Below are 25,247 nucleotides of genomic sequence, written 5' to 3'. Positions count from 1 at the left end.
AGCAGTGATAACTATACCATGATTTCAGAAACTCAGGTATAAGCATGGCTTCAAGTAGTTAGAAGACAAAGTTTCATGGAGTAAACCTTTAAATGGTGATAGGATTTGGGTGGAAAGGCTGATTATATAATAAAAATGAGGAAGAAATAACCATGGCTTTTACTGGGCTAAGGAAGCCGTTTGTTAAATAATGATAAAATAAATAGTCTATAGTTGAGTAAGTAGACTAGCGCCAGATTATGCAAGCACTATGGAGATCTTGAAAACCAGGGACAGAAAACTGGATTTGGGCTTTTTCTTAAGCATGTTTACTACTGATTTGCAAGTGAGAATTACTAAGTCCAGTCCTCATAGTGACAAAAAAATTAATGCCAAAATGTACATTTGGTTATTACCTTTATGCATGGTTTTATGTTAGACTTAATTAGATATTATACGTTTCTTCAATACTAAATCAGACATTTTCTTTCTCCTTCCTTTTAGGTCAACTTTCTTTCTATGATGCAAACTCGAAACAGTTGTTGTATTCCTTTAAGACAAAATTTACTCAGCCAGTACTACCTGGTTTCATGGTTAGTACGTAATTTATATTTTATTTGGTTTGGCAGCTTTAAGGAGAACAATCTATGCTGTGTATTCGGGGAAGCACAGTATCTTATTTTTTCTTTATATTCCTCTCCCTTTCCCCAGTCCACCTCTCCCAAATCTGTGTTTGTCTGTATGTTTTTGGCGTACTCTATTGAAATAAGCGTTAAGACACAGAAGTCTGCAAATCATAAGCGTGTGGTTTGATCCATATTCATAGGACCGCACTCATTTTTGTAACCAGCATCTAGGTCAAGAAATGGAGCATTGTGCCATTTGCAGCCCCTAATGGCCCTCCTCCAAAGTGGTTACTGTCTTGAGTTTTAATACCATAAATTCATTTGCCTTCTTTTCAACTTTGTATAAATGGAATCACACAGTATCTTTCTGGCTCAATATTATGTTTGTGAGATTGATCCATGTTTTTCTGTGTGGTGGTAGTTCACATAGTTTTTTCTGTTGTATGTATATGTATAGTTTTCCATTACATGACGACGTCATAATTTATTTACCCATTCTAATTTAGTTGGATACTTGGGTGGTTTCCCGTTGGAGACATTTACAAATAAAACTTCTGTAAATATTCTTGTTAACGTCTTCTGGTAGATATGTGTATGTATTTCCAATGGGTATATAATTAGGATTGAGCTTGCTCGATCATGTGGAATGCGTGTAACCAACTGTAGTAGAGTTTTCCAAAGACGTTGGTTGTGCTAATTTACCACCAGCAGTATATGAGAGTTTGAATTCCTCCACATCTTTATCAACACTTGGTATTGTCTTTTAAAAAATTTTTGTCCTTCTAATGGGTGTGATACATTACATTGTGGTTTTCGTGTGCATTTCCTTGGTGATTAGTGCTGTTGGACACCTTTTAATATGTTTATTGACTGTTTGGATATATTCTCTTGTGAAATGCTTGCTCAAGTCTTTTGCCTGTATTTCTGTTGGGTTTTCTTCCTCTTTCTTATTGATTGTTTTGGAGTTATATCTGGCAGAAGACTCAAGACTATAGAAGTGTGTATTGCAGTTATCTTTTCCACTCTGGCTTTCCTTTCCCCTCTCTTATTGGTGTCTTTTGATGAACAAAAGTTGTTAATTTTAATGCTGCTCAGTTTATCAGTTTTTTCATTTATGGTTAGCACTTCTTGTGTTCAGTCTAAAAAATTTTTATTCACTCCCAAGGTCACGAAAATACTGTTCTTTCTTCTAAAAGCAAAATTTTCCTTATACATTTAGACATAGACTGCATTTACAATGCAAGTACAACATAGAAATGATACGTTTGGTATGATGTTAGGGTTGAAATATATTCTTTAATTCCATATGGATAGCTGCTTATTCCAGGACCATTTACTGAGATCATCCTTTTTCCACTGCAGTACAATCTTTGTAAAATATTAGATGACTATCTGTGTGTGGTAGACTGAGTATATGTATGTCTATATACACGTATATAATTTCAGGACTACTCAATTTCAGAAAAAGCCATGATTCTCCACACAAAATGAAACCTGGTTTTGAATTTATATTTTTATTAAGGAAATATTACTGCTTCTCCTAATTCCTTTATCTGTTGCATTTCCCTATAAGCTTAGGCCACTGTGGGGAGTTCTGCAATCCAATTAGGATCATCATTATTCTGGCTAGAAGTTTCCTTAATTTGGGGGCTGCTTCTACAGATCAGGATGGTATATCTCCATTGCAGACTTGGTGGAATGTTTATATGTGTGTTCTTCCACAGTCACCCCCAACTGTAACTCCTAAACTGTAAGGATAAAGTACTCAGGTTATATGTGGGTTTAAAATACAGTACTTTTAAATCTCACAATTGATAATGATTATTTACCCTAGATACCCTAAGGTCATAAAATAAGTTTAAAAGACTGCTAATAACCAAGACTCCTAGATTTCCCTTAAAAAGTAAAAATGATTAGTGAATAAAGTTATTGTTTGTAGTACAATACTTAGGGATATTGGAAAGGTTATTTTCTTTTTAACTTCTGCATATGATGTATTTTTGGCTGTTTTTCCAAATTGGTCACTCAAGGACAATATTTTTACCATGTGGAATTCAAAGTTATTTTTCCCCTAAGTCTCAGATACGCTTTTTAAAAGGGTAGATTTCATGTTTAATTTGAGTCTATCTCAGGAAAGTACGTAGTGAGTTTATTCGTTGTTTTCTCATTCCAAATGATGAAACTATAATTACATTAGTGAATGCCATAAGATGCTTTTTTCATGTGCTTATTTGCCATTTGTATAATTTCTTTGGTGAAGTATCTTAAAATCTTTTGCTCATTTTTTAAAATTGGGTTACTTGTTTCCTTATTAGTGAGTTTTAAGATATCTTTATGTATTCTGGATAAATCCTTTATCAAGTAAATGTTTTGCAAATATTTTCTCCCAGTCTCTGATTTTTTTCCATTTTCTTGACATTTCAAAGAGAAGTTTTTCATTTTGATTAAGTCTAGTTTATCGATTTTTTTTCTTTTATGGATCATGCTGTGCCCAACTCAAGGCCACAAAGATATTTTCTTTTGTTTTCTCCTTGTAGTTTTATAATTTTAGGTTTTACATTTAGGTCTGGGATCCATTTTGAGTTAACTTTTATATATGGTATAGAGTATGGTTTGAGATCTATTTTTTTTTTAACATCTTTATTGGAGTATAATTGCTTTACAGTGGTGTGTTAGTTTCTGCTTTATAACAAGGTGAATCAGCTATACCTACACATATATCCCCATATCTCCTCCCTCTTGTGTCTCCCTCCCGCTCTCCCTATCCCTTTTTGCATATGAATGCCCACATGTTCCAGTGCCACTTACTGAAAAAGACTAACCTTTCTCCATTGATTTTCCCTTCCACCTTTGTGCTAGATATTTTGAGTAAATATTTTTTTAAGTCAAATAATTTTCAATAAAGAAGATAGTAGTTTTGTAATCAGTTGCTTTTGCATTTTTTAGTTTATTTTTTATTGAAGTATAGTTGATTTACAATGTTGTATTAATTTCTGCTGTACAGCAAAATGAGTCAGGTGTACACATATATACATTCTTTTATGTTTTTGCCACACAGCTTGTGGGATCTTAGTTCACCAACCAGGGATTGAGCCCAGGCCTCGGCAGTGAAAGTGCCAAATCCTAACCATTGGACTGCCAGGGAATTCCCCTATACATTCTTTTTTATATTATTTTCCATTATGGCTTATCCCAGGATATTGAATATAGTTCCCTGTGCTGTACAGTAGGATCTTGTTGTTTATCCATTCTATATATAATAGTTTGCATCTACTAACCCAAAACTCCAAGTCCATCCCTCCCCTACCCCCATCCCTCAGACATAAAGAACAGCAACCACAAGTCTGTTCTTTATGTCTGTGAGTCTGTTCCTGTTTCGTAGATAGGTTCATTTGTGCCATATTGTTTTTTTGTTTTTTGGCCACGCCACGTGGCATGCAGGATCTTAGTTCCCCGACCAGGGATCGAACCCATGCCCCCTGCCCTGGAAGCACAGAGTCCTAACCACTGGACCGCCAGGGAAGTCCCATGTTTTTGTATTGTTTTGTATTTTAAGAGTTATCATTACCTTCTGTCATTAATATTTTAGAATGTTAATTATATAGTTATACATTTCACAGGTCAGCAAATTCTTTGTAACTATACTATACTCAGTAAATATTGAATACTTTAGGATATAGTTGAAGTTGGGAATACTTAAAAAATTTCTAGACTCTCCCTCGATTTATGCTTATGTCTGCTACATAAATGGCAGTTGATGATAGTTTAAATGATTCATATTTTCACATTTTAATTCTCTTGACTCTATTCCAAATAAGTTATAGTTTACTTTACTGAATGACAGCTGCTCTGTTCACAAGTGAAGCAGTTTTATCTTTCATAAACTCATTCACATTTATGATAATAGAATATGGCAAGTGTATCTGGATATTGCCGTTTGCATTTTTCTCTGACAACCTTAAAGAATTATAAAAGAGTTCTTACTGTTAACAAGCTAGGGAAGAAACTCATGGAATTACTCTGTTAACAGAGGGGTGTTAGATTCCTATAGTGTCAGGCCACACCTCGTTATCAAAATCTAAAGCAGTAACTGGGGTAAAGAAGTTGACTCTTTGTGCACTTCTCTTGGTTGTGAACATTAGCATCAATAATGATAATGTCTTTTGCCTAGATTAATCCAATTTAGCCTCTGAATTTCTACAGCCCTTACTTCCCTTTCTTGTGTGCAGCTCCAGTGGGTTCTGCTGTCATAAAGACTTCCTTTGGTCTCTTGGAAAGTCTAAAAGACTTCTTTGGTTCTAGAAGACTCTTGAGTTAGCCTTTCCACTTCCCCTCAGTTCACATACGAAAGTTACCAGTTTGGAATTTGATGATGTTCACTTATGTGGCATTTTGCCTTTCAAATGGAGATACAAGGATCATTTAAGTTTTCATTTGATTTGAAATCTGACTGAAGCTTTGTTTTTGGCCTTTCTTAGGTTTGGTGCGGTGGACTTTCTTTGAATACTGGGATGCAGGTTCCAAGTGCTGTGAGAACACTTCAGAAGAGTGAAAATGGAATGACTGGTTCGGCTAGCAGCCTAAACAATATTACTCAGTAATGCCTGTTCAGAATATGTTTACCTTCCCTCACCCCTTTTTGATTGGGTGGCCTTTTCTGTGCAGTTACTAATCACAGAAATTTATGAGTGGTGGAAATCAGGTTTGCTACATTCTGCTTTAAGGTGTGGAATCTGTTAGCGTCAAGCATCTAGTACGCAGCATTCACAGGAACCTGCTGAGCAATATCAGGGAAGCAAGCAGACATCGAGCAAGAAACTGACGTTTTGCAGAGTAAATGGGGAAAAAAGTCAGTGTTTAAGTAGTTACGTAGAAACTCATTTTTGTGTTGCTTGGATTACTTTGGTTCTTCTAATATGTTTAGTTACGTATGGTAACCCTAGGACCTGAGGGAAAAACATTTAAATCTTGTCTTCTTTCCTCTGTACTTTCTCTTTTTTAATGTCATCACTGCCTGCTATTTAGTTCTTACACTGAAGCTTGAAAACTGTACAGTCCTCCGTGGCTTTCTAAAAATGGAAATAATTGGGGGTGCTAGAAAGGTTTTCTTACGACAGTTTATTTTTCCCCTTTTATAAACAAGCTGAGGTTTGCTAAATTATCCTCTTTTGTTTATTGACTGGACTGAATATCATTTTCTCTTTTCCAAATATTGTGATATTTCTCTTATGGTTATAACTCAAAAAAGAGAGTGGATAGGAAGAGTTTCTAGACAAAATAGCTTAAAATCACCCAAATTTCAGTTTTTTACCTGCTGCAAAGGGATACTCTTTATATGTTATCCTGTTTAATTAGACTTTTCTTTCCGTCATTTTGGATGATGGGTAAGATTTTTTAAAGCTTTATGTTTTCTGATTTTTTGTCTAGTTTAATACTACCTTTAATAGTTACCTTTGGTAAATTCCCACTTGAATTTGGTAATAACTGATTTTTGACATTTCTAGGAAGATGAAAGTTTATTAAAGCTATATAGTAAGTAGAGAAAGCTACCTATTCAAGTTTTATCTACGAGGAATAGGTTATAAAGGGAGGTGCCTAAAACTATTCTTTACTGAAGTCATTTAAGTCTGCTTTTTAATAAGATGGAATGGTTTAAACAACTGTTTTGAAAAACTGCAAATCTCTGACTTATTTGGCACATGAGTTTTTCAGATATAACTATTCAGAGGTGGTTTTTCTCTCAGTCTTTTTGCTACATTCATTTGCTTTCTAAAGGGTTGTAATTCTTCCAAAAATCAGCATAAGTAATCTTACCAAACTTAGGGAAAATGTGTTAAACAAAGAGTAACACCCATGGTTATTGAGCAGAGTATTTATATTTTTAAAGTTGATTAAAATTTGTAACAAGTCCTTTGAGCCAAACTGAAAGTTGTAGTTACAGTATTTAAGAATCCCTTGAGCATTTTAAAGAGGTCTGGATTTGTATATTCCTTAATTTTTGAAACTTTTACTTTCTCATGTTGACTTTCTTTCGTTCACATTTTAAGTATATTGTGTTATGACAACCTCCCTAGAAGTGACCGTGGCTGCTTATTACATTTGAATTGCTTTCTACAGAAAGCCCTGTGGAATAGGAACAGCTCGTTCTCTCTTAAAGTTTACTGATAGGATGTTTTGTTCATTGTAAAACAAATCTAAGTGAGGAATTTCATTTGAACTGGGTATTATTTTTTCAGAGGACATTCGTATCGATACCATTGTCTGATGACATCTTTTAAGGACTATAATGAAGTTTAGAGAATGACATTGTCAATAGATATTCTTTTGATTCTCCAAATAAATATAATTTTGGTTTTTGTTTCTGCTAGAGATTTTGAAAGAAACTTTTGGATGTCCCTACAGCAGGGTCATTCCAGGACCTAGGGAAACAGGAAGTTATAATTCTTTTTCATAGAGTTAAACCTGAAAGCAGTAAGTTAGTGGCGGAGCTTTATGTGAACTGCTTTTTGTGAACAGTTACGTATATTTTAACAAAATGACACAGAAAAAGGCAGAAGTTCTTGTATTAAAAACTTTTACTGTTACGTCTATATAATCGTATCCTCTCTTTAATTTTAAGTGCCTTCTTCCTCTAAGCATGCTCTTGCTCCATTCCCCATGCAGTGTCAACTGATGTTGAAACCAGAGACCATTATGTTGTACTGGTAAGGGGCTTCTATTGCAGGGGCTTGAGGAAAAGGAAATATTAATCAGGGGCTGGAGGAGTGCATATTATTCTTCCTGTGCTCATGCCATCATTTGAAACCCTTTATATAAAATTTTCTAACATTCATTTGGAAAATTCATTTGAGTAATACTATATTATACTTCAGAATAAGAATCTGAGGTTTTCCTCTTACTGTGCTTCTTCTTAAAAGTCTCTAAAAAAAAAAAGAACAAAATGTGTGGGGTTTTAGCTTAACTGATTTACTTTTGTTTGTGTTAAGTTAAACTGGAGGAAGTTTGCCACCCTTATTTCAAACTAGAAAATAATCTAACTGTAGTGCCTATTTACATAGTCTCAAATTAAGGTAACTATTAACTTGACACACAGTTATATAACATTCTCTTTGACATTTAAATTAAAAAATATTGCGATTTTTTGCGCTCAATTGAAGACATTATGGAAAGTTGGTATACCTTTTCAAATATTCTTTATTGTTTTTTTTTTTACTCTTCGTTTTGACAGGTCAAACATGATTGCTTTCTGTAAAAGAAATGCATGAGAGGTTGACGGTAATGTATGTTATCACAGGTGTAAAAAAAAGTATGTTTTATAAAAACGTGCATTTAGTATTGCCTTTCTCTTTTAGCAGTTGAATCCCAAAGCAGTTTTAGTAAACTGGATAAAGAAATGAAGGAATTGCCTTAAGCACTTTAGAAAAAGAATTCTTGTACAATTCATTTTGACTCTTTGGACTGACTGTGTCACATACATCTTTAACTTTTCATAAATATGTGTATACCAAGCATTTACTAACTGAATGCACATACAAATTTAATATACAGTAATTCTTTGAATGTTCCAGGTGTAGGTAAACAAATTGAAAGTATTAAAGGCGTGCCTGTCTGTACATGGGTTTAACTGATGGCACCTGTACCATTTTGACAAACCATGAACTGCTGCTGTACAGCTAGACTTGACCGAATTTGTTCTGCAATCATTTTTTCCCCATGTTATCATCTAAAGAGACATACTGGCTTGGCTTTATTTGCTCATTTATGAAATTAAGGTGTGTACAGTATCATGTATAATTTGAATTTTTGAGACTAATCCTTGGTGGTATAAAGAATAAATAATTTGTAATGAAATCTTTTAATTAGGCTAAGATACTGTATTTCATGACTTACCTAGAATGATTAGTTTTTCTATATATACTTTTCCCATAAAATTATTAAGTTACTTAGATAGTGTCTTTTGGAAACATGGGAAAAAATTGGAAAAGGCTATATATGGAAAATGATTGTTTCAGAGTATTAATTTTAAAGAGACAGTGCAGTGTAGACTTCTATAAAATACGTGAATCTAGGCTAAATAAACTACAGACTATATTTAAAAATCATCATGATAATTCTTTTTAAAAAACCCCATATTTGTAAGGTCAGTGTTCATTCATTGGCTAATTCATACAACAAATATTTAAGTGTCTGGGATATGACAGTCATACTTTGTATTTGGATTTCCCAAATTAGTGAAGTGTGATTTTCTGTGCGTATAGTAGTTTTGCTGCTTTTGAGTGCTAAGACATAGTTTGCCTCTTAAAAACTATGTTTTTGCTAATAAGTCAGAAATTTTAAAAAGTAAATGTTAGAGTTTGTAAAAAAAATTCTAATGAACTGCATATAAAATGGTTCACGTATATGTAGTCACATAAAATGTGTCTGGAGAAGTTTCTTCCCTGATTTTATTTTTACACCGGATATAGGGAAGTGTATGGTCAGCATAAATTTACTCAACATCCAAATAACCGTAAAGTTATTTGTTATTTTTAACTCACATTTCATAATGCCAGTACTAGAGCACTTATAAGAGATCATGAATGTTTCCTTAATCACTGCAGAAAGGTTATCTCATATTCAGCGTAGTTTTAGTTTCGCGTGTATCTTACAGTATTCATATTATGCAAATATTTGTGATCTTGATATGTCACATATGATAGCTTTGTTACCTGGAATATTTGATTAATGTAAATACTTCTAAGTTTTTTGAGTAATTTGGAGGTTAAGTGGATTACATTTGGTACATGTTTTTGTTGAAAAGATATTGTTGGGTATGCCATATAAAGGTTAGTATTGGCTTATAAATATTGAATAGATATCAGAGATTGTCATAGTACTTTTCTCCTCAGACTACTCACTTATTAAATTAAAACAGTATTTGTTATTTCTGGGTCAATATAAGGTACTGACTTTTGATTCGTAATCATTTGAGCTATGTTAAATTGATATATTTTCTTAATGGTACCCGTTCAATGTAAGTTGGTCCTTGGGAAGAGACATATAGAGGATTTCACCGTATGTAGGACAGCAGGTAGGTGAATGTGTTTGCTTTGGCTTGGAGCTTCTTAAGTTTGGGCCGGTTTTAAAATAAGTCAAATTGTAAGTGATTGGTAAAAGGCATTTTTATTAGTATTGGAACTTTTTGGAGAGCCTAAGTGTTATGAAAATGCTTTTTTTTTTTTTTTTTTTTTTTTTTAAACATTTCCAGTATCTCTAAGGTACCAAAGCATTGAGTCTAATTTACCTTTTAAGGGAGACTCTTTAAAATCAAATTTATAACTAATTCATACTGTAAGATAATAGTAGCTAAAGTTAGAGTAATTTATATTAAAAACCACTAGTCTTTAAATTTTCTGGATGTGACAAAAAATATTTTGGCTTAATTTCTTTTAAAGTATTTAAAATTAATCACCTTAGCTCTACCATATACTAGATCTGTCATCTCTACATAAATCATTTATCATCTTTGGGCTTCCATTGCCTTACTTAAAATATTGTAACTTGTTCAGCCTACCTCACAGGGCTGTTGTGAGGAATAAAATGAAATGGAGTGTGTGAAATTGCTTCAACAACAGTAAAATGCTATGTAAATGTAAGGTATTACTTTCAGTTAGTAATGGACTTAAGTGTTTGGATACCTCTAGATGCCATTTACCTTGACAAAGCATGTGTTTAAAGTGGTATCACCAGGACATGAAACATGATTTTTTTTTTAAAAGAAGAAAGCCTAATTAAAATATCCTTTAACATTTTTAGTTTATGCATGACTTGTGGCCTTTTTGTATTTTCTCATCAAGCCTGTTACTCTATTAAGACTTACAGAACTGTAAAATTTTTCCCACAGCATTAAAGTGTGTCAGAGTAGAATAGTAGCATAAATAAATGATTTAAGCTATGTTTCCATCCAGGCATTTGCACTTTCAATTTATGACTGCTGAGTGCCACATGCAAAGACTGAATTTGGCCTAAATAATTCTTTCCGAAACAACAGTTTTGGAATGGTTCAGCAGTTTGCTGTCATCAGATAAATGATAGAAGGTGTACGTGCCCACTTAAAACGTTTGACAACGTTTGTTACATTGTCATTTTTTTAAAACATGATGAGGCATTTCAAAACTCTGTCAAACTGGATATCATTTGGTATCTCTCCTAACATACTTGTTTTGCTTTAAATTGGATTTAATGGTTTACAGGTTGTCTTGATCCACAGATTGTTTGGTGTTTCTATCATCTGGACATGGTTTTGCTATGCAGTTCTGATAATAAAAATTCTAATTCCTCAGGTTTAACCTTTAAGTTAAGGATGAAGAACATTAATGGACTACTTATAATGTACACAGTGCTGCAAACTAGTGTTTTATAATAAGCATTTTGCCTCATTTTCCTTGGAAACAAGACAAAGCTTTTAAAATGTTTTTTTAAACTTTAAAATAGAGTATTCAAAGTGGAGTAACTTGTATGTTGAAATGATTGTATGTTGTGTATAGAATGACCAAGTTAAGTTCTTTAAAAAGCACCCGGAATATCTCACCTAAAAATTAAACTTTTTTTCCTGCTGTCTTTTGCTTCAGTGCTTGCATTTTTATCCACTCTCATTAGATATCTACAATGTGCTGTTGAGCATGAGAAGATAAAAGTGTCATAGTACTTTTGCCCCCAAAGATTTTTATTTTAGAGCAGTGCTGTTCAACACAATTGTATGCAATGAGGGAAGGTTCTGTATCTGAGCTGTCCAACACAGTAGCCACTAGCCATAGGCAGCTGTTGAGCACTTTCTATGTATGTGGCTAGTTCAGCTAAGGAACTAAAATTTTTATTGTAATTTAAATGTAAAGAGCCACATCTTGCTAATAGCTGCTGTTTGGTACAGTGCAGCTATAGATGGAAGATGAAACATGCCATAAGTAACTATAACATAAACCAGGAACTTAGTTTCTGTCTTTGGAGCTTGTCACATCTTGCATTACATTTTGGTAGATGGTAGCTAGAGAGAACCAGAACCTAAGATTTTTTAAAGTTTATATTCTAACTTGGAACCAGTTTAGGAGAAAAAAGAAAACCAATCTACGACCAGGCGAGACTGGATCTCCTGTAACTAAGATCATTTTCACCAAGAGAAGAATGAAGAGATACTGGATAGTCTTGAGTCACAGGGAGAAGAATGTGACAAAAAGATATTGAGAAACCAGTACCCTCATATAGAAGATGGAGTGTGTGAATGGGTGCAACATTTCTGGAGAACAATTAAGTAATATCAAGGTATTAAATACACATACCTTTGAAAAGTTGAATTCCATTTCTAGGTATTTCTCTTACATATATACTCACAAACAAGTACTCATTGCAGCATTTTGATAGCAAAATACAAATAACCTAATTGTTAACTGAACAATGGGCTTACCAGGATTCTGAAGGCTCCCCTTTTCTAAGTTGCTACACAAGTTGTTATATACTTGTCTAGATATATTCTGCATGCCTCCCTCCCAAACTGTTATGTAGACCATTATGGGAATTGGCTTCCTCAATTAGAGAACATTTTCCTTGGTATACCAGTCCTACTGTGCCTCACTGGATCTCTGGGATGAGAGCTCAGGAAATTTTGTGCCTTCTACTTTTCTGTCCGAGTGTTTCCCTTACTACACCTCATTTTACATTTATACTCCATGGTACTAGTAGTATGTTTCTGCCCATTTTGCACAAGGTCATGGGATTAAATTGTGATGCTCCCAGGTAACCCTACACAGCTGATTCAGAATATGCTATTAATGGGTTTTCATGATACTATGAAATGGAAAAAGCAAGTCCAACGGTATATATAGCATGGTACCATGGGGGTGTGTGTGTATACTTAGACTTGGGCAAGAGGGGTTCCCTGCCATGATCCTCACTCTCTGGCTGTACCTCTCCATGGAATGAAAAAGTGAAGGAGCCAAGAAATCACGCCCACTTGCAGTCTGTGTTCCTGGCTATGAACCAGATAGCTAGGACCCGGTAATTCCGTGTCCCACCAGCCCGAAGCTTGCTTACACAGCACATGCAGGCCTCTTGCCCAAATCCATCCTGCACTGCACTACAGGTGTATACCCCTAGACTCAAGGGGAGGCAGTTTGGGAGGAGTGTGGATGGGGCTTGGATGTGCAGACTGGGGTGTCCACCTTCATGCTTACCAGGACCCTCGTGGCAAGCTGTAACTAGACGTTAAAAGGAAAAAGACCCAGGGACTTGTGGGGAGAACAGGCCAACCTTGTTCTCATGTTATCACTTTCCAGCACATGTCTGAGAATTCAGTTTTGAACCTAGATTTCTTTTCCTTGAGAATAAATATTTGTCAAGATAGAAGTGTGTGTATGTATGTATATATGTGTATATGATTGACTCTTACCTATTTAGACACTTAAAATATATGTCAAGTTGGGCCTCCATTTCTACTCTTGCCCCGGGCCCCACAGTGTTAGGGTGGGCCAGGATGTGTATGTGCTTCAGCATCTGAATAATTTTTAAAAGATGGATGTTTGCTTATACTAGAGGCTGTTTTTACCAATCCTTGTACCCCTTCTCCAGCTGGACTGGCTAACCAGGTTAAAGCATACTGACTAGGAGTCATGGTGAGTTGAAGGCTCACAGCTGGGCTCCCCTTGTGTGCTGGAGGAGTACCGCTCCCACCAGTTGCATGGTATGTGTACCTCTAGTTAGCTGTTTGTTCCCAAACTTGTTAGGCCAGTGGCATTGTTGTAATTATATAATTTAAATATTACATAAACCAATGAAATTCAAGTGGAGGGAACTTTAGCGATGAAGAGCAAGTGGCTGACAAGTTAGTTGTGTCCAAGATAATTGTAAATTACAGAGGATTGCAAAAAAGAGAAATACAAATCTAGGACTCTGAGTTGAGATTCCTTCACTTGTATCTGTAAGTTCCTGGTCCACTTTAAAGAAACATACCAGAAACTACAGGTGACCTATTATGTCTGTGGCTTATGTAAGAAAAACTAATCAGTTGATCCACACTTAAAAAGACCATAGTTCAAATCAAAAGATTGGCCAATGTTGGGAATTCCCTGGTGGTCCAGTGGTGAGGGCTCTGTGCTTCCACTGCAGGGGGCACAGGTTTGATCCCTGGTCAGGGAACTAAGATCTCGCATGCCACGCAGCACAGACAAAAGAAAAAAATAAGAAAAAAAAAAAAAAAAATGGCTAATGTAATCCTCTGCTATTACTGCATTTTTTTAAAGCTTTACATGGAACAAGATTTGTTGTGCCCTTTACATTTATGAACCTGATAATTTTTCCCTTTTCTTGTTAATTTATCATGACAATTTTCAAACATACAGAAGAGTAGAGAGGCTATTGATAATGAACACCTTTATGCTCATCACCTAGATTTATCAGTTGTTAACATTTTGCCATGTTTGTGTCATTTTTCTTAAGTTTTAAGAAGTTTCACTCATAAGTAGTACTGTAATATGCATCAATGATGACTTTTTCTTTTAAACACAGCCACATTCCCTTAACATTCCTGGCGAAATTAATATTGTCTAATGGCCCAGCCCATATTAAAATTTCAGTTGTCTCAAAAATGTCTTTTTATGGTTGCTTTATTCAAGTCAGGATCCAGACAAGGTCCATGCATTGCATTTGGTTATTATGTCTCTTAAGTCTCTGATTTTGTATTAGTTCCCTCCCCCACCTTTTAAATGCCATTGATAAAGAAGCTGGGGCATTTGTCTTGTAGAATGTCCCACATTCTGATCGATTCTCTATAGCCTTTGTTAAATCTAGAGTCATGGTTAAACGCAGGTTCAATTTTAAGGCAAGAATCCTTCACAGGTGGTGCTGTGTAATTTCTGTTGCATCACATCCGAAAGTGCATAATCGCAGGTTGTCCCACTTAAAAAGATTGATCAGTGGGTTCAGGTGGTGCCAGCCTAATCCGTCTATTGAAAAGTTCCCCATCAACGTTTCAACTTAATTTTAGCCTCTACTGATGAGGGCTGTCCTTCATACTTCATTAGGAGTAGCAATGATTGTTCTATCGTTCATTCTTCATTTATTAGCTGGAATTCTCATTAGCATTTTGGTTACACTGAAATCCTGTTCCAATAAGAAAGGCCGGATAAATGCTTGATATTTTTATCAAGTTTCAGGATAGTGAGGTGGTGCCCTGGCAATCTTCAATCATGACTAATGAGTTTCATTTTTAAGGAATCATGAAGTCAAGAATTTTCATGTATTTGATGTGTTTTAATCAATAGCAATTATTCATTTTGATGTTCAAAATTTACCATCTTTGGTCCCTCAGGTTAGCACCTGTGTCCAATGATCCTGTTAGTCTTTGGTAACTTCCTTCCTCTGGGTGCTACCTACTTTTTTTCTTTTCCTTCTTCTATGTCTTTTTTTTTTTTTTAACATCTTTATTGGAGAATAATTGCTTTACAATGGTGTGTTAGTTTCTGCTTTATAACAAAGTGAATCGGCTATACATATACATATATCCCCATATCCCCTCCCTCTTGCATCTCCCTCCCACCCTCCCTATCCCACCCCTCTAGGTGGTCACAAAGCACGGAGCTGATCTCCCTGTGCTATGCGGCTGCTTCCCACTAGCTATCTATTTTACATTTGGGAGTATATATTAGTCTGTGCCACTCTCTACCTACTTTTTAAATTAACCTACCAACTACCAGTTCTAAGCAATAAGAGGACTCTACATAAAACTGAGTTTCCTAAAACTGAGTTCCTCTGCTCAGTTTATGATTAACCTCTCTATCCCAAACCTTACTTCCTTTCTTGTTCCACACCTCAGGATTGAGGAGTATCAAAGAAAAAGGGGTATTGTAACCAAGCAGGACCCTATGGGGCCTTCCTGGGACAGACACTCCCCCCCACCCCCATGTCCTCCACCTGCCTCTTGATTGTAGAAAAGCTTTAGTCTCCCAGGCCTCCCCTGATTCTCAGAAGGCTGGCTCAAGAGTGAATGATTAGGAAGTAGGAAGATGTAGAAACAAAGAATAGCTGTTGAGCTGGGAAACTGGCAACAATTTAGACTATAAACCAGCCACATAGAATCATCAAACTCCCCGTTTCCCTGAAAGAGATAAATGAAGGTCTGACACACAGTCCTAAGTTATTTTAACAGGAAGCAGACCCCCACCAGATGAAAACTGCTGACCACAAGCACATAGACGACATACTGGTCGAAACCAGAAGATTGGTGATGCTGGAAACTTCACCTTGATGCCAGCCAATCCAAGACCTGTGCACAAGCTGATCACGCGCACTGCCCCCTCCCTCACACTGCCTTTAAAACCTCTTGTCTCCTAACTAGCAGCTTGGAGATGGTCTTAGGACATCAGTCCACCATCGTCCCATGTTGCTGGACTCCTGAATAAAGCAACTTTTCCTTTTCCACTAACACTTGTCTCTGGAGTACTGGCCTCGTCTGGTTACATACAGCATAAACTTGTATGTACACAGAAAACTTCTGGAAGGAAAAACAAGAAACTGATAAGGATCATAACTCCTGGGAAATGAGAAGGAAAAGGACTTTTCATTTTATACTTTTCCAAAAAACAGTTTAGATTCCATGTGCTTTATTGAGCATACATAATGGTACGTGGCGTTGTGCTAGAGGGCACAAAAATGTATATATCATGCATCAAGTTGGAAACCAAGTTAGCCCACTAAAAATAATTCAGGGTGTAAGAAAATGTATATACAACATTATGTACTACAACAATAAATGTATGTTATGTATACCAGCATTCTCTACTATTATGATAAAATGATTTCAAAATGCAAAAAAAAAAAAAAAAGTTTAGAAAACAACTCAAATATATGAGGGGAGTATTTTCAGTTTTCACCATGGGCTGATAATAGTAATTTTTGTAGAAAGAACTTCAAATTACAGTAATTTGTTTAGTGCTTTATAGTTTTCAAGATTATGTCAAAATTGATTCGTCTGTGATCCTTAACAATAATTCTTTGGATTACGCAGTTAAACAACCCGGTCCGGAATTGAATGTGTGTATATTTCCAGTACTTAACAGGAGTATAACAGTCCGCGGGAGCTTGCACGTCCCACAGACACCTCAACCTCAAGAGCAATATTAACTCGGCTACTGTTTCCCACTCTATCTCCCATCTCACCCGATGGTACCCAAACCAGAGTTCAGGGAGTTATTCCGAATCCCTCTGCAAAGCACACTCAAAAATTATTCGTTGTTTATCTGAAATTCATATTTAACTGGCATCCTATATTTTATCTGGCAAACTGACACACTTTGGGAAACACAGCTCAGCTGGTGCCTCTCCAATTCTAGGAGCAATTCCTAAAATCTCAGATCGCCTCAGTGCCCTGCTGTAGTTGTTACCTAGGCAACAGATAAAAAGAGCTTTGCCTACGTGTCTAAATCCCCAAACCCAGGAAATCGCCGGGCTCCGTAAACTTCGGTGAGGAAGCAGCGTGGGCAGTAGACCAGGCGGAGGCCGGGGCCAACGGCTGCGACACCAACCCAACCGGTACGTAAAGGCTCCGCGCTTGACGGCCCCTTTTGCAGCGGTTGCTGTGAGTGCCGTAAAGCGGCGTTGCCGCTGGTGTTGGAGGAGGTAAGGTGTGAGAGGCGCGGCTTGGCCTCCGGGGATGGGTGGGCGCCTCAGGCGGGTGTCGCCGGTGGCTCGGGTACCGTCACTGGGCATTCCCCCAGCCTAATGGGCATTTGCCTCGGCCCAGGCGGGCCATAGGTCGAGCGCGCTCCGGGCGGGGGATACTCAGGCAGTCCACGAGCACCTCGGGGTGGATGTGCGCTTCGGCGTCCCTCCCACGCTCTTGGGCTTGTCAGCAAGTAAAATCCTCATCCCGGGACAGGTCCGGTGTTGGAGGCCGATCGAGACCCTTGTAGGACCCGGCTGGGGTAGTGACGTTTGAGTAGGGTCCTGAGAGCTGTCTCGGGATTTGCAAGAGGATCTCGGGGGCAGGGGTCGGCGGGAGGGAGGAGAGCATTGCAGGCTGTGGGGCCCGTGTGTGCAAAGGTGCAGAAGCATGAAAGGGACCACCAGGTTTGGGCAGCACTGCGTGTTAGGGTAATGGCTGGAGGAATGGGTGCGGAGACGGGAGGGCCAGAAATGTGGTGGGAGCTACCGTTGGGTCTCAACTGGAACGAACCTTGATGCCCCATGAGAGAGTGTGGAGTGCTTCCTTGGGCAGTGGGGGAGCTACAGCAGCTTTCTAGAGAGAGGGTAATTTAATTAACCATCCCTTTCTTTTATGCTTTCCCCCTGGGTTCAGCTTTCAGTTCAGTTGGAGGAGTATTTACTGAAGCGTCCCTTTTGTGTGCCTAATAGTGGGGTGGACACAGCTAGCCATGCTAAATAAAGTTTCATGTGGCTTTGACGTCTGCCTTTTGCTTGCACTATCAACTGGGGGATGTCGGGAAAGTCTGATACACACACACACACACACACACACACACACACACATAGAGAGAGAGAGAGAGAGAGAGAGAGAGAGAGAGAGAGGAGAGAGGAGAGAGAGATGACCAAAGCTTTGGATAGGAATCTGGGGAACTGAGTTCAGATTTCATCACCATCACCAATTTCTCAAGTAACATGAGAGAAGTCGCTTCTCTCTGGGCCTCAGTTTTCTCAGATGTAAACAGAGGACCTAGATAATAACAGGTTCTTTCTACCTTTGAAGATAGCAGGTTTCCAAAGAATAAACATCAGCCTATGAACAAATATGAAAGTGAGTGACGGAGCAGTGCATTAGGAATTGGGAAAAGTAGAAAAGGCTGGGATTGAGCTGTACTTTAAGGATGGATAGGGTTTGAGTCATCAGGAGCTATCTCTGCTGAGCACCGTGGATAAAGATACAGAAGACAGGAATAGGCATTTGAGAGTATATTTGCGGAGGTAGGCTTTGAGAGGATGGAGGATTTGAGAAGTATGGCACTAGAGGTTGAAGGAACCCCAAGTGGAAAGAGAATGCAGTACGTTCTGAAAAGGAAGAAAAAAGGAATGACAGAAATGTCAACAATATACAGTACTTGATTTCTTGGATCTAGGCGATTGTTGTTTTGAACGTGTGTTTCTCAAAAGTGAGTTTAAGTGCTGTTGATAAAAATGAGAATTCTATCAGAATTTTAGCATGTGATAAGGTATTGTGATAATGTATTTAGCATGTGATAATGTAATGTATTTTAGCATGTGGTAATGTATTGGGAGTAAGGTGATGCAGATTGTAGCTTTGCGTTGCCAATAACTAGCCTCTTGGGCTGTCATTTATTTCTTCCAGATCCTATTCTCCTCTGTAAAATGATGTTCTTGGATTAGGTGGTCTCTCTTCTCTAAAACCTGTAAAACATGAGTCTGTGAGGATGGAGAACTATTCTCTTTGAAGGGGGCAGGGAGATAGTAGATGGAGAATAAAATTGTTAACTTTGAGGCGTAGGAAATAGAGTTGGATATATAGACAGATGGGGTTTATAGACTGAAACTTAAGTAGTAAGTTTTCTCTCAGGTGGTATTTAAAATCTTGAAAATGAGTTTTCTTTGAGGGAGAGATTGTAAAGAGTAACTATAGGGTGTGCGCATAGACAGGAGACTAGAGAAATCATTGAAGGAGACATGTAGATCTCAGAGCTATGAGCTAGGACTCCTTTTCAAAAAGGATTACATTTTGGGGGCCAGCATTTTTATTAAAATAATTTAACAGTATTTACAGTCAATATTAATATTAAGCAATCATTTTTGGGAACTCTAGCAGAAAATAATTCAAACAGATACAGTCTCCACTGTCGTTCTGATTGTCTATTCAGGAAGTAATATCATTTACATGCTTATTTATTCAACAAGTACTTGTGTGTTTCAGGCACTGCTGTGTGCTAGGGATGTACAATGAAGAAGGCAGATGTTGTTCCTATCGTCCCTGGATGTAAAGGCTGTAGTGTCCAAATCAGTGCTTTTCAAATTTTAATGCAAATATGAATCACCTGAGGATCTTAAAATGTAGATTAAATGTAGGTTCTGAATCAGTAGGTCTGCAGTGTGGCCTGAAAATTCTGCATTTTGACACACGCTCCAGCATGATGCTGGTGCTGCTCGTCTGAGGACCGTACTTTTAAGTAGCAAAGATCTAGATCCTGTCTAGCAGGTATTAAGCCACTACTACTACTAATCAGCTGTCTTTATTAATAATTTTATTGTCTTTATGAAAATAATATATGCTCATTATAAAAATTTGGGGACAATATAAAAAAGGCATAAAGAACAATGTAAAAATCATGCCAATCCCCACACCTAGAGATGACCATTATTGATATATTGGTGAACATCCATCCAGATTTTATGTATGTACGTATATTCACACTTTATATTTTGTACTAAGTACTTGATGCTTGCTGAGCCCTATGTTTGATTCTGTTTGTTTGGTTAGCTTTATAGTTTTACTAAGATCAACACCCAGATATCCTCAACCAAGCAGTTAAGTACTTGCATTCTTGAGGGGAAGACTTTACTCAGTTAAAAATAGCTTGGTTTAACACTATTCTGTTACTCCAAAAATTGGAAGATAGTAAGATGATTAAAGCTTATAATGTGTGTGGGCTGTAGTATTTGCTAATTGAGCCACAGAATGAGAGAATTTTTTAAAAGTTTTTTTGAAACTTAGTATTTCTTCTTTCCTCATTACAAAATCAATCGGTATTCACATAGGATAAATAAAAAGGAAAAAGAAAAGCACCTACAGTCCTCCCAACCTAAAGACAGCCACTGTTTTTACACTGGTGTGTATGCTACTAAGGTAGCTCTTAAATGACCCATGAAATAATGTATGTAAATAATGTTTGGGTCAAAAGAAATCCTTGGTTCCTCAACTTTCTGCTGCCTTTGAAATAAACATAATCTATTGTTTGTACTGTAGAGTCTTGTGACAGGGAACAGCTAGCAGGTTGCCTCGTGTCTATAGGATGTACATAGTGCTCAGCGATATTTGTGAACTTAATGGAAAAATGAATGAATGAGAGAACAAACCAAACTGACTTGTGTGACATAAACCCTGGCTGTCACTCTTCACCTGCAGTTGCTCACATTCACCACTTATCTCAAATACTTTTGTATACTCTTCTGGGCACACAGAGCTCTTGGGGCAACAGAGGTCCATCATAAATCTTTTAAAATCTATGTCTGTGCTTGAATTCTACTGTGGAAGACTACAGAATATGGAATGCTGGGGAATATGGAAACATGTGATAGCCTCCTGTCTAAAGGAACTATAACGAGTTAAGACTGACTGCAAAAATAGTACAAATATACAATGCTGTGTGGATATAAAAGAGGGAGCCTTTAGTTGTCTGAGAGCAGAGGGAGTTCCTAGTAGGCTTTTAAGGTGACAGTTATTAATTATTGCTGGCATTTATTGTATAGTTATCATGTTCTAGGTACTGTTCGGTGCTTTACATGTATTAATCCGTCAGAACAGCCCTGTGAGTCAAGTACAATTTATAGATCCACTTTAAAGATGGGGCATAGAAAGATTAAGTAACCTGCCTAAGGACATACATATAGGCTGCAAGTGGCAGAGCAGGATTTGAACATAGCAGTCTGTCTTCGGAGCCTATGCTCTTAACTACTCAAAAGACAGTGAGGGGGCAGGATGTGGGGGAGAAAGCACTGTAGAGAGAAGGAATAGCATAGATGAATGCACCAAGGTGAGCGAGCGCTGTGTCGATGGGTTCATTTAGGGGATTAGTACTAAATAAGCCATAGAAGTTCTTAAAGCAGGGGAAAGTGACACAAAGTGGTACTATAGAAATGACTGGACTTTGGTCCCTAAGATGGTATTTTGAGGAAAGCCTGGTGGTAGAGTACAGATCTTCCTCAATTTGATAAACCCATCGTAAGTTGAAAATGCTGTTAATACACCTAACCTACCAAACATCATCAGAGTTTAGCCTAGCCTACCTTAAACGTCTTCAGGACACTTACATTAGCCTACAGGTAGGCAAAATCATCTAACACAAAGCCTACTTTATAATAAAGTATTGAATATCTCATATAATTTATTGAATACTGCAAATGAAAAGCAGAATGGTTATAAGCGTCGGTTGTTTACTCTTGTGATCACGTGGTTGGCTGGGAGCTGTGCCTCGCTGCCACTGCCCAGCATCATGAGGGATTATGTGGCATTTATTGCTAGCCCAGGAAAAGATCAAAATTCAAGTGCGGTTTCTACTGAATGCTTGTCACTTTTGCACCACTGTAAAGTCAAAAACCATAAGTCAAACCATCGTAAGTCAGGGACTATCTGTACTCATGTAGGAGGCTTTCTATTTAGGCAGAGTTAATAAGGCCTTTAAATTAGGCTAACTATACTGGAAATGGGAAAGAAATAACAGCTTTTAGAGGCACTAAGAAGAATGTAAGTTTGGTGACTCAGATGTGGAATTAGAACCACAAAAACTATTTTGTTTTGAACATAAATAATTAAGAAAATAGGGATAACCATTAACAGAATAGAGGGGCGAGTAATGAAAGAAATCTGGTTTGAAGGTAGACAGTGATTTGTTTTAGGTGCTGGTGGAATGTTCAAGAGGACATCACCAACAGTCTGGTGAAATATAAGTAGTAATTAGCCAGTTGATATGGGAGGTATATCTAATAAAATGATTAGGAGCAAGAGAATATAAAGAGAACATCCATCCAGATTTCATATCAAACACAGAATAGTAGGCATATTAGGCAATGCCACTTCCTTCACCCTTTTACTTTGCCCCTGTAATATCAGTCCCTTCCTGTCTTCACTTTCTTTCTTATCTAGGTCTTTCATTTCAGACACTCTCTAAAAACTCAGTACTCCATAGCCATTTCAAAAGGAGTCACTATATATTTATGATTTTTCTGGAGTATCAAATGGAGAGACTAATTTTTTAACCTTCAAGTGTCAGCATTTTGAGAGAGGGTTAAGAAGTGAATGAGCGGTAAGCAGATAAAGACACTTCTTAAACCCTTACAGTCTAACCTTTGCTTCCAGGCTACTGACACTCTTTTGCAAAGTTAGCAATGAAAGGAATGGAAAAAGAGCAGCAGTATTTAAGGAAGATGGGTAGCATCTGTTGCTGCTGGGCTTTTTTTTGGCTTAGAGCAGCTGAAAATGTTGATTTTTTTTTTTTTTTCATCTTAACTCTGAATACCTCTTCAGAAGCATTTTCTCTTTATGCTTTCCAGTCTGCTGCCTTATCTCAAAACGTGCCTTTGCCTATTTACACTACCCTCTTTCTTCTCTGTAGTTTAGCCTCCTGTTTTATTTTGCAGTGCAGGGCATATTTGAATCTCAGTTCTGTCTGATTCATAGCACCTATACCTTCCTCTCACTCCCCAGTGTTCCTGAATAAATTGGATCTAGCAGCATTGAGGGGACCAGGCTAGCACACATCATCTTACGAGCCTAAGTTCAGTGTCAGGGCTGATTATTTCTTGTCCAAGGGCCTCTGATATCGAGAGATGATCCAGAAGGCAGTAGTGGGGAGAAGTGGGATAAAAAAATCAGGCCGTTTGACATTCTTTCAAACAGATCCCTACCAAGATGATTCTTAAAAAAGTAGTTGGAGGGGGGATGTCAGGTTAAGCCAGGTGCCAAAGTTTTTTGTGCCATTACCATCAAAGAACAAATGATAATGTGAAAGGGAAATGGGAAGCTGAAAGAATATGAAATACTGCTCTTGGCTGTAGCATGAGAGCTATCTTGAACTTCCCATTCTGTACATTTTTCCTTCAAATTTCTATATGGCTTTTATCTACCACTGGGTTTTTCCAACCTTTCTCATGCCTTGACACAAAGCAAAATTGATAAAGGACGAAAGAAAGGGTAAAAGAATGTGTTTGTTCTTGGCTGGAGGTGACAGTCTTGGACTCTAGCTACCCCAGGCTCAAAGACTGAGAGGATTGATAGCTCAGACACCCACAACCTGTTAAAGGTTCAGCTGGGAAGCAGATCTGCCCATTCCTGTCTTCTTCATTGCCAGATCCTAGTTCATGCACTAGCTAGAGCCTGTTTCCAAGTCATCTAAGACTAATTCTATGCTGTAATATACCATACTTATATTAACCTCATATTTGCATTAGAACTTGAAGATACTTGGGTACTTAAACCTGGTAACTCCCCTTAGAGTCCCCATTACATCTCCCCTCCCCCTCATTTAAATTTACATCTCTGCAGTACTCTTTCGTCTTTGCCATTATACTGTTTTCTTTAGGAAGCTTTACCTAAGTATATGTAAGAAAATACATTACTTGTCTTCTCTAGCATTTTTATTATGATAGCTAAAATGTCACATATAAAGAGAAATGTATACACAGATAATATTTTTATTTTGGTTCCATGCTATATTTCTCCATATGTTATTTTAAAATGTTTATTGTTCAGGAGTTGGAACCAAGTGTAGGCTTTAAACTCTAAAAAAATCACTTTTTCGTATTTCATATTCTGTTTTATTACGATAGTTTCTGTAGGACAGAGAACTTTTTTAAATAAAAACTTTTTTTTAATAGTTTTGTGTTCTCTTGAGCATTGTGCAGTGTCTTTGAGTATGCTTAGCATACTTATTTCTTGATAATAATTCAACCAGTTTTAGGCTGGTAGGGGAGATGATTCATGCATTCTAATAGCTATAATTCAAAATAGAAAGTAGTAAAAGCCTTAGGGTTAGTTTCCTCTCCTTGTGCTCCATAGTAACCTGTATTTACTCCATGACCATTACACTTGATATTGTCTCTATATTTATCTCTGATAGAGTCTATCACAAACTAGAACAGTGGTTCCTAATAGATGTGAGGGTGGTAAGGATGGTGCTTGTGCATTTTGGAAAAAACTTCCCATGCTGTTCTTTAGCACGTCATACCCTCTACCACCATTACCATCACCATTCTTCTTTTGAAAACTCTTATATACTCATCTCTAACATCTTAGAAGATAGGGAACTGTATCATTTTCTCTCCAGCTTAGCATTTTATTGGCATCTCTGCCTGTTAAGGTAGACAGTAAATATTTATTCCCTTCAAGAAGGTAAGACTAGGAATTTAGAGCTAGGAGAGTTCACTTCTGACTTTGAAGAGCATGAAAGACTTCATAAAAGAAGGGTCACTTGAGAGGAGTGATGAAAAGAGGTGTAGAACTGGTTCTGTGGAAATGGATGAGAACATTTCAGACAGGAGGGAATGAGTAAAAGCAAAGAGGCAGGAAAGGTCGTGTGTATTCCAGGAATACCTGGGCAAAAACCATAGAGTGTGTAAAGTGGGAGAAAGACTAGAAAATTTGCGTGTGTTCAGTCAGATTGTGAATACCCTTGAATGCCATTACAGTTGACCCTTGAACAGTGCAGGTGTCAACCCTCTGTCGACTGAAATAAAAACACACAACATGAGAGCTGTGAGTTTCAGTTTTATTTGGGGACTTACTGAGGACTATAGTCTGGGAGACAGTCTCTCAGATAGCTCTGAGTAAGAAGAGGTAGTGGGGGAGGTCAGTAGATACATGATTTTGGCAAAGGGGTACGTGCACTCAAGCACACATGTCTGTAGAAAGTTGCTGCTAGTCACGAGGAGCACATATCT

At 37.3% G+C, this 25,247-nt stretch overlaps 2 protein-coding genes across 8 annotated transcripts in view; both read left to right on the top strand.

The window, feature by feature from the left end:
• Window positions 1-5,967, top strand: part of FSD1L (fibronectin type III and SPRY domain containing 1 like) — a 64,798-nt gene extending 58,831 nt beyond the window's left edge. For all 3 annotated transcript variants that reach the window (XM_068552435.1, XM_068552434.1, XM_068552433.1), the window contains 2 exons: window positions 484-572; window positions 5,084-5,967. In XM_068552435.1, the coding sequence (XP_068408536.1) occupies window positions 484-572; window positions 5,084-5,206 (212 nt within the window). In that variant the 3' untranslated portion in view covers window positions 5,207-5,967. The remainder of the gene's footprint in view (window positions 1-483; window positions 573-5,083) is intronic.
• Window positions 5,968-17,221: 11,254 nt separating this feature from the next.
• The window catches only part of FKTN (fukutin), an 85,820-nt gene continuing 77,794 nt past the window's right edge, over window positions 17,222-25,247 (top strand). For all 5 annotated transcript variants that reach the window (XM_068552027.1, XM_068552024.1, XM_068552025.1 and 2 more), the window contains exon 1: window positions 17,222-17,249. The gene's annotated coding sequence lies outside the window, so the exon portion shown is untranslated. The remainder of the gene's footprint in view (window positions 17,250-25,247) is intronic.

This window comes from Eschrichtius robustus, chromosome 10, assembly GCF_028021215.1.
Source record: "Eschrichtius robustus isolate mEscRob2 chromosome 10, mEscRob2.pri, whole genome shotgun sequence".
In the NCBI taxonomy this organism is placed as follows: domain Eukaryota; kingdom Metazoa; phylum Chordata; class Mammalia; order Artiodactyla; family Eschrichtiidae; genus Eschrichtius; species Eschrichtius robustus.
Note: the sequence above shows the minus strand (reverse complement) of the source record. Positions and strands in the feature narration are given on the sequence as shown.